General features: G+C 45.5%; 1 protein-coding gene across 1 annotated transcript in view; it reads left to right on the plus strand.

Annotated features, from left to right (window-relative positions):
- LOC124025697 (adhesion G protein-coupled receptor E1-like) overlaps positions 1–7,655 on the plus strand; it is a 7,847-nt gene extending 192 nt beyond the window's left edge. Inside the window, exons 2-13 of the mRNA XM_046339036.1 lie at positions 1–34; positions 1,193–1,376; positions 1,601–1,708; positions 1,972–2,147; positions 3,205–3,390; positions 3,499–3,705; positions 3,953–4,188; positions 4,827–4,893; positions 5,133–5,224; positions 5,603–5,762; positions 5,913–5,975; positions 6,167–7,655. The exon at positions 1–34 is cut by the window's left edge and continues 47 nt beyond it. Coding sequence (XP_046194992.1) covers positions 1–34; positions 1,193–1,376; positions 1,601–1,708; positions 1,972–2,147; positions 3,205–3,390; positions 3,499–3,705; positions 3,953–4,188; positions 4,827–4,893; positions 5,133–5,224; positions 5,603–5,762; positions 5,913–5,975; positions 6,167–6,244 — 1,591 coding nt within the window. The 3' untranslated portion in view covers positions 6,245–7,655. The remainder of the gene's footprint in view (positions 35–1,192; positions 1,377–1,600; positions 1,709–1,971; positions 2,148–3,204; positions 3,391–3,498; positions 3,706–3,952; positions 4,189–4,826; positions 4,894–5,132; positions 5,225–5,602; positions 5,763–5,912; positions 5,976–6,166) is intronic.
- Positions 7,656–12,403: the final 4,748 nt, after the last annotated feature.

The raw sequence follows: 12,403 nt of genomic DNA on the forward strand, positions 1-12,403 counted from the left end.
GATGGAGAACCCTGACATTGTCCTACCAGAGGGGGTCAGTACAGCAACCTTTACATCTGGTAGACGAGTCCTGTCCAGAAACTGGGTGGCGCACAATTGGCCCAGTGTCGTCTGGGTTAGAGGAGGGTTTGGCCATCATAGTAAATACACATTTGTTCTTAACTAACTTTCCTAGTTAAATAAAGGTTAAAAAATACAAATTAACAACCCATAGCTCTCACTATCTATTCTAAACACTTCTGTAGATCTTGAGCCATATGTATCAAATCTGCCAGAGTAGGAGTGCTGATCCAGGATCAGGTTCCCCCTGTTCATATCATTTTGTTCATGTGATCTTAAAGTTTCAACTGATCCTTAATCAACACTTACTCTGAGACGCTTGAGACAAACGGCTACTGACATGCTCGTTCGTTGATTTCTGGCGCCACTTAGTGGATCATTTGGAAATGGGTCAGGTTTCAGTACATAGCTCTATTCCCTACCCAGAGGGTCCTGTTTAATGTCTCCACATGCTAACTAACCAATGTCATTGTATCTCTCCCCCGTTCCTCTCTCCCTTCTTTCTCTCCCATTTTCTTTTTTCCTCAGTCAGTGACAAACAGCCTCTCGACAGCCCTGGTAATGCCCCCTTCCAACTCTGTCTCATGTTTTAAATAATAATAATCGGAGTAGAGTTAGTTTGTCTTAGTCAAGGCAGTATGTTTATCATTGAGTAACTTTACATGCACCCTAAGAATTCAATATTAAACTGATAATGGCCGAGTTCTGCTTATCTTCATCGGCGTTCCAGCGATGTATTTGATCTGTGCCAGCACCGGGTACCGCACGTTTCTATCTAATGCGCGAGTGAAGTTCGCAAAAACTGTATGTGTCTTATAAATATTTTTCGCATAGAAACTTTTATGTCCGAACTCTGAATCAAATAGTCTTCTCAAAAATAACATGGTCACCGTGTTAGAATTATTTATTGAATTGGCGATTTCTGGCATTTATCAAAAGTAGCCTGATCTCAGATGTGTCAGTGTAAACAGGATTATAAGGAAATCGTTCTTCTTGCAAAGCATGCAAACGTTTTAAACAAACTATTATAATAACCTGACTATCCACAATAATCTCGTTATTGTGTGCATGTAACCGTTCTCATTCATGAATGAATTCCTCCACGAATTCATCGATCTATCCATTTCCATAGAGGGTGTCAGGAGCGGGAACCATCTCAGCGCAGCAGGCCAGTACAGGTCAGGGGTGGAGTGGGGCTGGAAAGGATGGTGGGGAGTCTGGCAGTGTGGTCCTGAAGATCTCAGTGCTCCTGGTGAATGCCTTAGTGGACCCTTCTCAGGGCCAGGTCAACAAAACCATACACACACCTGAGCTGGGTAAGAAGAACCATTATGCAGTCTGGACCTACATACAGCCCCTACCACCTTTCCATCTCTCTCCACCCCTGCAGTAATGCAGTATTGCTTTAGTTTATTTCCTTGTCAGTAAAAGTTGAAGTATTACTGGTATCTGTGTCAGACATTAGTGTCTCACACACACATAATCTCTCCCTCATTCTCCCCATGTTAAATAATACTTGTACTGTAAATGTGTATGTTAGACATTAGTCTGCAGGTAATGGAGGCCAACAGTACAGACACCTCTTCCCTCTCAGCCAGGGGAAACACCATGGACATCAACCTAAAGGCTCTGGCCAGAAACAATAATGGTGAGATAGACCAAACACAGCAGCATAGTGGTGATTAAGATCACAGTGAAGAATATCACCATGACGATGACTCTATTGGGAATCATACGGATGATAATGATATCTGTTCGTAAGTCGCTCTGGATAAGAGCGTCTGCTAAATGACTTAAATGTAAATGTAAATGTAAATGATGATGGTGGTGATGACGATGATGGTGTTGTTGGTGATGATGATGAAGGTTCTGAGTGCTATTTGACGACAGCCCCCTACTCTGTTTCCCTAGGTACAGCATCAGCAGTATTCCTGACAGTCAGTGGGATGGAGAGCCTTCTGGGTGCTAGCTTCTTGCAGACAGAAAACCACACAGAGATGTTGTCTGATGTCATCACCGCCACACTGCCCAAGATCAACCACACCCAGCTCTCTGAGCCTGTCAACTTCACCATGAGCCACAAGAGGGTCTGTCTGTCTGTCTGTCTGTCTGTCTGTCTGTCTGTCTGTCTGTCTGTCTGTCTGTCTGTCTGTCTGTCTGTCTGTCTGTCTGTCTGTCTGTCTGTCTGTCTGTCTGTCTGTCTGTCTGTCTGTCTGCCTGCCTGCCTGCCTGCCTGCCTGCCTGCCTGCCTGTCTGTCTGTCTGCCTGCCTGCCTGCCTGCCTGCCTGCCTGCCTGCCTGCCTGCCTGCCTGCCTGCCTGCCTGTCTGCCTGCCTGCCTGCCTGCCTGCCTGCCTGCCTGCCTGTCTGCCTGCCTGTCTGTCTGTCTGTCTGCCTGCCTGCCTGCCTGTCTGTCTGTCTGTCTGTCTGCCTGTCTGACTGATTGTTCAGTCAACTGTTCTGCCAGTTCTTGGTTATGGTGACACCATTTACCAGATGGCAGCAGCCACTACTCTTACATCTTTGGATGCCGTTCATTAATGGGGACACAGTGCCATTCATTTTATTACTGGTGAGAGTTTTAATACTCACCACTGCATCCTGTATCAAAGGGTTGGCTGGTCCCTGTTAAATTCCCTGGTGCCACTAGGGCATTTTAAAACCCTGATGATAAATCAGCTCACAGAGGTGTACAATTGTTTTAATTGATTGACTTTAATAACTTGTTTATGAACTCTCTCTCTTTCTGTCCATCAGTTGAGGTGCTGTGTTGATGTTGCTGGTCTGTGCTGGTTATTCACTCTCCCTTAATCTGTTTATCTCCCTTCTTTTCCGTCTCTCCCCATCTGTGTCAGTCTATACACCCCTCCATCCCTCATAGCATACTGTCAGTATTTAAACATCTCTCTCTCTCTCTCTCTCTCTCTCTCTCTCTCTCTCTCTCTCTCTCTCTCTCTCTCTCTCTCTCTCTCTCTCTCTCTCTCTCTCTCTCTCTCTCTCTCTCTCTCTCTCGGTCTCTCTCTCTCTCTCTCTCTCTCTCTCTCTCTCTCTCTCTCTCTCTCTCTCTCTCTCTCTCTCTCTCTCTCTCTCTCTCTCTCTCTCTCTCTCTCTCTCTCTCTCTCTCTCTCTCTCTCTCTCTCTCTCAGAGGTTGGCTGAGCCTGGCCTGATTACCTGTGTGTACTGGGAGGACAGAGGAATGGAATATGAGAATGGAACCAAGGGGAGGCATTGGTCAGTGAACGGCTGTTGGGTTGTGTTCTCTGATGAGAACTACACAGTGTGTAGCTGCTCTCACCTCTCCACCTTTGCCCTCATCATGCAGACAGGAGAGGTACAGGCTCTGTGTTTGTGTGGGTTGTGATTGTGTGTGTGTTTGTGTTCTGGTGCACACATTAGTATGTGTGTTCATGCTTAATTGTGTGTGTCTCCATCCTTCCAGACTGTGTCAGAGGACAATCCCTTCCTAGAGTGGGTGAACAGAATGTGTGTGATCGTGGGCCTGGTCTTCTTTGCTCTGGCCATCCTCACCTTCCTGCTGTGTAGCTGGAACCCTAAGATCAACAACACAGCCCGCCTCCACCTCTGCCTCTGCCTCTTCCTGTCCCATCTGCTGCTGCTATTGGATTACACCTACCTCACTCACAAGGTGCTGGGTTAGGAAAGAACTTTCATTTGTATATACATGTCTTCTTCGTTCTCATTGTGTGTGTGTGTGTGTGTGTGTGTGTGTGTGTGTGTGTGTGTGTGTGTGTGTGTGTGTGTGTGTGTGTGTGTGTGTGTGTGTGTGTGTGTGTGTGTGTGTGTGTGTGTGTGTGTGTGTGTGTGTGTGTGCCTGCATGCGGGTGAGCATGTCCATGTGTTAATATCTATCTCATCTTCCTCTCTGTCCCCAGCTGGTGTGCTCCATCATGGCAGGTCTCCTCCACTTCCTGGTAGTGGCCAGTTTCCTGTGGATGCTGCTGGAGGCGCTCCAGCTCTATCTGCTGGTCCAGAGACTCTCTAGGATCCAGGTCATCCAGAGGGAAGGCCTCCAGAAGAAATACCTCTTCCTGATTGGCTATGGCATTCCCCTGGTGATCGTGGGTGTGTCTGCAGCTGTGAAACGTGACGGCTATGGGGGATCTAAAGTGTGAGTAGAAATTTTACACACACACACACACATTATCTCTCCTCCATTAACACACACACACATTATCTCTCTTCACTAACATACGCACACACATGATCTCTCTTCCACACACATGCATTATCTCTCTTTCACACACACACACACACACACACACACACACACACACACACACACACACACACACACACACACACACACACACACACACACACACACACACACACACACACACACACACACACACACACACACACACACACACACACACACACACACACTATCTCTATTCCACACACACACGCATTATCTCTCTTCCACACACACACACACACACACTATCTCTATTCCACACACACACACACACATTATCTCTATTCCACACACACACGCATTATCTCTCTTCCACACACACACGCATTATCTCTCTTCCACACACACACACACACACACACACACACACACACACACACACACACACACACACACACACACACACACACACACACACACACACACACACACACACACACACACACACACACACACACACACACACACACACACACACACACACACATATTATCTCTCTTCCAGTAACAATCACTTACAAGACATTTTCATTTGTTTCTGTGTTTCAGATGCTGGCTGAAGCCAGAACAATACTTTACCTGGGCTGTGTTAGGGCCAGTGTGTACTGTCCTAGCAGTGAGTGGATCTACATGCACTCACGAATACACACACACACGCATACACACACACGCACACACACACACACACACACACACACACACACACACACACACACACACACACACACACACACACACACACACACACACACACACACACACACACACACACACACACACACACACACACACACACACACACACACACACACACACACACACACACACACTGACCTCCTTATGCTTCTTCCACAGCTGAACTGGATATTGTTCTGCGTTACAATCTGGAGTTTGAGACCTACCTTGGCTAACATGAAGAGTGATGTCTCACAGTCCAAAGACACCAGGTGTGTGTGTACATATGTCTGTGAACATACAGTAACTATGCCATATGTAATGTGTATGTTTGTTGATACCGATGGGAATGTGTGGTAGTGTTAGTATTCTAATCTCCTCATATGAATCCATATGATGTTTTTATACCATTCCATCCCTCCATCCCTCCCTCCCCCTCCCATCCTCCCTCCCTCACCTCCCTCTCTTTCCCACACTCTCACCTCCTCTCCCTCTCTCACCTTCCTTCCTCTCTCACCTTCCTCCCTCCCCTCTCTCACCATCCCCCTCTCTCATCTCCCTCCCTCCACCCTTCCTCTCTCTCTCCCCCTTCCACTCTCACCTCCCTCCTCCCTCTCTCACCCCCTCACTTCCCTCCCTCCCTCTTTCAGACTGATCATCTTTAAGATCCTGGCACAGTTTGTGATCCTGGGTTGTACCTGGGTGCTGGGCTTGTTCCAGTCCACCATGGTCTTCAAGTACCTCTTCATCGTGCTCAACTCCCAGCAGGGCACCTTCCTCTACATCGTTCACTGTCTCTTCAACAAGGAGGTAGACCTGCACCACAAGCACGCACAATCACGCCCCCCCCCCCACACACACACCCACACGTTCTTAACCTCCCCTCTGTCTACCCTCCACGGTGTGGTCTGTGTATAATTAGTGTTGGTGTGTTGTTGTTGTTGTTGTATTGTATCATAGGTACGTGATGAGTACAGGAAGTGGCTGGGCTGTTCTTCCAGCTCCTCTACTCCAGACTCTATGGTAAGTCTATACCAAGTCTATACCTTCCTCACTCATCACTAGTTGTTACATCTATATGAGGCTTCCTCTTCTTTCCAGCATGAATGTAATGTTACTGAATGACCCTCTGGCCAAGTCCCTTATAGAACTTATGTAAGCATAGTCTTTTACCACAGAAAGTCTAACCTGTTGAGGTCTTGTTTTTCCAACAGAAAGAAGCACCTTCCGTCTCTGAAGACCTGGACAAGGCTGGTGAAGAGAGACAAAACAAAGGAACACGGCCAGGATGAGAGCAACATGATACGATACCATCAGACCTTCAAAGCATTTCAGCACAGTGGGCCTCCACGGTACATTTTCAATGCACACTGTACACACTAAGTATGAGAGAGAGAGAGAGAGAGAGAGAGAGAGAGAGAGAGAGGTGTGTTTATATGGATGCTAATGACTCCGATAACACAGCCTGACCTTTTGTATTTACTCATATTTCCTTTATCTACATAAAACAATGTTTTATTATCCTGCAAATGTATTTATAGAATTTCATATATTTATAAATTATATACACATTAGTTACAGCATATTTACCTGTGTGCAAAATAAACAAATGAAAATGTGTAGGTTGCAGTTGTTTATATATAAATGAATAACTGCGTCTCTACCTGCTTTGAGTCTAGCGTTTACCATTGGATTGTCCATCAGGGACAATAAAGATTTATTCAATGGAATCCCTGTGGCTGAGCCCAGATAAGAAAGTCCCGGTCGGCTGCAGTCTGAAGTGTTTTGAGAGCATAGCGACTGGGTTTCCAGACAGATGGCACAGGAGGGGTGAGGAGAGGACAGGAGGGCATCCTCTCAGAGCTATAATAAAATAGCTGGAAGAGAGCCACGGTTGGAGACAGACAATACTGCGTTTGCATACTGTTGTAATGCCCTCTTTTCACCACACGGTGACAGCACCTAAACATCAATGCTCTTGCTCTCATTGGAGTTAGGAGTTAAAGTGAGGACACAGGTCTTCTGTTGATGGAGAGATACCATTGGGTGAAGGCCTTTGTTCCAGCCATGATTCAATTGATTAACAAATAATGAAAACCTGGTGGGGTTGTAGGGAGAGAGAGAAAGACATAAATATGGAGATGGATAGATAGATGTCAGGACAAGTCAACTGGAGGAGGAGATAGAGAGGCATACAGAGATGGATGGAAATAAAGGGAGATTCCCAGACGGGTGAATGCAGCCGCAGGAGTGAAAGAGAGTACAATAGTGGGACAGAGAAGAAGAAGATGAAGATAAAGAAGAAGTAGGTGGAGGAAAAGGAGGAGGCTGGTGTGGGGTGTTTTGCTCCGAGTCACAGTGCTGCTAGTCTCTTTGCCTGTTACCATGGGAACCCAGCTGCAGTGCTTGCTGGAGTCGTGCTGGTCTGTCAGCCGGGAAACGCTGTTGGGTTAACAGCCCTGCTCTTTGAGTTCGAATGAGTTAGACTTTGTCAAAATAGTCAGGAATAAACTCCAAACCATGTTAAAAATTGATGCAGTGCGCCTGGGGGTGTTTAGTATACAAAGTTGCTAGGCAGCTAACTAATCACCCACTGGGCACAGATGTCAGTTGAACGTCTAGTTTTGATTGACATTTGGTTGAGTTGTCAACTATTGTCAAAAAATGCACTATGTCATTGGATTTAGGTTAAAAGTTGGGTGAAAAACAGACAAAATGCCCTAACTGTATGTTGATGATTTTTCCACATTGATTCAACATCAGCACATTTATTTTGGGGTTGAAATGACATGGAAACAATGTTGATTCAACCAGTTTTTGCCCAGTGGGTAGACATTTACTGAATTCCAAATCAATCTCCAGTTCTCCTCAACTCTCCTCCAGGCACTCCTTTAGTTCTGGAAGGTGCATATAGGATAACATGGTAATCGCTTTACTTTGCTGTTTAATTGGATGGGTGATATGTTTCCATATCCTAAGGGGCAGAGGTCGATTGGGATTTCAGTGAAAGTCTTCCATATTGTGTCTGTAATTATGCTTAAAGTCTCTGAGATGGAGTGGGTCTTTCTGTCCAACAGGCCTGGGGATTAGTTAGTGATACAGTGATATGACCAATATGTTACGAATTCCCTGCCAGAGACTCTTAGCACACCATATCACAGCTCTCTCACAGCCCTCTCTTTCTAACTTCTGTAGTAGGCTGTCCTCCCCCACTGAAACCAAGCAGGCCAGGGGGGTCATAAACTGGCCCTTCACACCTAGGACCCTGGCCAACGATTTGTTGCTAGGGGTCATGGTTGCCAGGGGCCTTATGACACTGTGGGGTCATCACAGGCAGTCAGCTTGGGTCCCAGATCACAAACTCGTGCCTCCCCCTCGGTCTACTTCAAGCAGTCACAGAGAGAGCAGCAAGCTCATCTCTGTCCTGCACAACAACTGCTGGACTCATATCTCTGAGCTTGTGGGATGGTGTGCATGCAGAGTGAGTTGTGCGATATTTGTATATTGTTCTTCGTAGATGTTACTGTTGTTGTATAAAGTCTTTGTCTATAGCTGTATTGTAATATGTCAGGTAGCATATATACTGAACAAAAATATAATATAAAGTGTTGGTCTCATGTTTCATGAAATGAAATAAAAGTATCCAGACATTTTCCATTTGCACAAAAATCTTATTTCTCTCAAATTTTGTGCACAAATTTGGTTACATCCCTGTTACTGAGCATTTCTCCTTTGCCAAGATAATCCATCTACCTGACAGGTGGGGCATATCAAGAAGCTGATTAAACAGCATGACCATTACACAGGTGCCCCTTGTGCTGGGGACAATAAAAGGCCACTTTAAAATGTGCAGTCACACAACACAATGCCACAGATGTCTCAACTTTTGATGGAGGGTGCAATTGGCTTGCTGACTACAGGAATGTCCACCAGCACTGTTGCCAAATAATTGAATGTTCTTTTATCTACCATAAACGTCGATTTAGAGAATTTGGCAGTACGTCCAACTGTCCTCACAAATGCAGACCACGTGTAACCACACCAGCTCAGGAGCCTCACTTCACCTGTGGGATCATCTGAGACCAGCCACCCGGACAGCTGATGAAACTGTGTGTTTGCACAACTGAAGATTTTCTGCACAAACTGTCAGAAATCGTCTCTGGGAATCTCACCTGCTTGCTCGTCGTCCTCACTGAAGCCCATTGTTGTGCCATTCATCCACCGCCATCACCTCATGTTTCAGCATGATAATACACGTCCCCATGTCGCAAGGATCTGTACACAACTCCTGCAAGCTGAAAATGTCCCAGTGCTTCCATGTCCTGCATACTCACCAGACATGTCACCCATTGAGAATGTTTGGGATGCTCTGAATGGACGTGCACGACAGCGTGTTCCAGTTCCCGCCAATATCCAACAACTTCGAACAGACATTAAAGAGGAGTGGGACAACATTCCATAGGCCATAAGGAACAGTCTGATCAAATCTACGCAAAGGAGATGTGTCACTCTGCATGAGGCAAATGGTGTTCACACCAGATACTGACTGGTTTTCTGATCCACGCCCCTACCTTTAAAAAAAACTCTTAGCCTACAATTTGAAGAAATCGAATTAACATAAAACAATCCCCATCAAAATCTGTTTGTTTAAGCTAGAGATATCAGTTTTTCTGCAAGTGCTCAATCCATCGCATCTGCCAATATCCCCCTCCTGCATCTGTGGTGAAAGGTGGCAGAGCTGGAGCGGGGTTTGTCAGAGCATGAGGCAATCCACCGCATCCGCCAATATCCCTCCTGCATCTGTGGTGAAAGGTGGCAGAGCTGGAGCGGGGTTTGTCAGAGCATGAGGCAATCCACCGCATCCGCCAATATCCCTCCTGCATCTGTGGTGAAAGGTGGCAGAGCTGGAGCGGGGTTTGTCAGAGAATGAGGCATCCTGAAAATCGGTCTTCTCGCAAAAATGTCTGTAAAGTTCGAATCGCCTACAAATGATTATGACCACTCTATTGAAAGAACACACTGGTGTTCTCCATTTTGCTCAAGGAAGCCCACAAACCTCACAAGACTCGTCTGACGTCGGAACAGCCTCTTCTGCCAACTTCTGTCTATAGTGTCAAAATGGTTTGGGCTACACACTAATATAACCACTCTGTGGACAGCTGAGACTCTCACAAACATACCGGTGTTCTCTATTTTTCTCTAGGACACAAGCCTCACAACACTCTTCTGAAGGTCCCTGGTACCAGTTCAATTTGTTTATGGAAAGGAGATATTTTGCCAAATTCAATGTTTCATCCAATAATTGTTTTATACATATTTTTGATACCTTAAGGGGTTAAATTGGAAATCAAATAGCTAAATGATCTTTGATATGATCCTCTCCCCTTGCTTAGACACAGTTTAGACTAGGGTTACGGTATCTGTGACCATCAGATGCATATCTGTATTCACATTCATGAGAAGGCCTAATGAATGCATATCAATTGACTGATTTCCTTATATGAATTGTAACTCAGTAAAATCTTTGAAATTGTTGCATGTTATATTTATATTTTTGTTCAGAGTACATTTTCATCCTTCCCTTGATAATATCATTGCTGGTCTACTTGTGGTATCAGTTATAGTGTTGTGTACAGGGGATTCATTACCTCTGTTTCTTCTGTTTCACAACCACTACCATTCAACCTACCTTTGCATGTACATTTTGTGTGTGTGTGTGTATGTGTGTGTGTGTGTGTGTGTCAATAAAGTATCCTGGTGTGTAAGTGAGGTTGCATCATTCCCCTCTTACCGAGGGAGGTGCTAGTGGGTCACAGATCAGCACAAACAGAGTTGCTCTCTTTCTCAACACATGCCCCGAAGGTTGGAACCAAAAAGACCCAGGAAGAGATCCTGTTCCCCCCCACTCTTATAGTTTGTAATCTATCAATGTTATAGTATGTTTAAGGTAAGATAATGACTAAATGATTTATACTTTAAAATGAATGTTAAAGCAATAACTAACAGTATTCCACCCTGTCACTGGATAATGGAGTGAGATGTATTTGAATCATAAGACTAAAATTGTGCATAGAAAAAGAGGAACTGTTTTTTTTAACCTTTATTTAACTAGGCAAGTCAGTAAAGAACAAATACTTATTTTCAATGACAGCCTAGGAACAGTGGGTTAAATGCCTTGTTCAGGGGCAGAATGACAGATTTGTACCATGTCAGCTCAGGGATTTGAACTTGCAACCTTCCGGTTATTAGTCCAACACGCTAACCACTAGGCTACCCTGCCGCCTCAGACAAGGAACTGTGGCAGACAACGTGTGACCACTGTGAAACTAATAACAGGGAAGAAGGTCTCCCCACCCAGGAAGGGGAGAAACCGTTAGGCTTGCAGTAGATTATGTAACAGGTTGCAGGATATGATAAGCAATGTATGTGTTGGAGTAGACTTGTAAATAGCATTGACAGTGTTAGAGAAGAGGGGCATTTATAAGGGGTATGATATATGGTATGACCAAATGTGAGGTATAAAAGGCTATGTGCATTGTATGATTTTCAGAGCTCTCCTAAATAAACATTCCGGATATTGTACGCTGGGACTCTGTCTGTTTCATTCAACTAGAATCTTACAAATTCTGGGTTGCAGGACATTGACCTCATCCCGTCAGTTGAGGATGCCTGGTCATTCTTTAAAAGTAACTTCCTCACCATTTTAGATAAGCATGCTCCGTTCAAAAAATGCAGAACCAAGAACAGATACAGCCCTTGTTTCACTCCAGACCTGACTGCCCTCGACCAGCACAAAAACATCCTGTGGCGGACTGCAATAGCATCGAATAGTCCCCGCGATATGCAACTGTTCAGGGAAGTCAGGAACCAATACACGCAGTCAGTCAGGAAAGCTAAGGCCAGCTACTTCAGGCAGAAGTTTGCATCCTGTAGCTCCAACTCCAAAAAGTTCTGGGACACTGTGAAGTCCATGGAGAACAAGAGCACCTCCTCCCAGCTGTCCACTGCACTGAGGCTAGGTAACACGGTCACCACCGATAAATCCATGATTATCGAAAACTTCAATAAGCTACTCCAACCTCGGCCAACAGCTCCGCCCCCCCCCCCCCGCAGCTCCTCGCCCAAGCCCCTCCAGGTTCTCCTTTACCCAAATCCAGATAGCAGATGTTCTGAAAGAGCTGCAAAACCTGGACCCGTACAAATCAGCTGGGCTTGACAATCTGGACCCTCTATTTCTGAAACTATCCGCCGCCATTGTCGCAACCCCTATTACCAGCCTGTTCAACCTCTCTTTCATATCGTCTGAGATCCCCAAGGATTGGAAAGCTGCCGCAGTCATCCCCCTCTTCAAAGGGGGGAGACACCCTGGACCCAAACTGTTACAGACCTATATCCATCCTGCCCTGCCTATCTAAGGTCTTCGAAAGCAAAGTCAACAAACAGGTCACTGA

Source organism: Oncorhynchus gorbuscha, unplaced genomic scaffold (genome assembly GCF_021184085.1).
Source record: "Oncorhynchus gorbuscha isolate QuinsamMale2020 ecotype Even-year unplaced genomic scaffold, OgorEven_v1.0 Un_scaffold_2356, whole genome shotgun sequence".
Classification (NCBI taxonomy): Eukaryota; Metazoa; Chordata; class Actinopteri; order Salmoniformes; family Salmonidae; genus Oncorhynchus; species Oncorhynchus gorbuscha.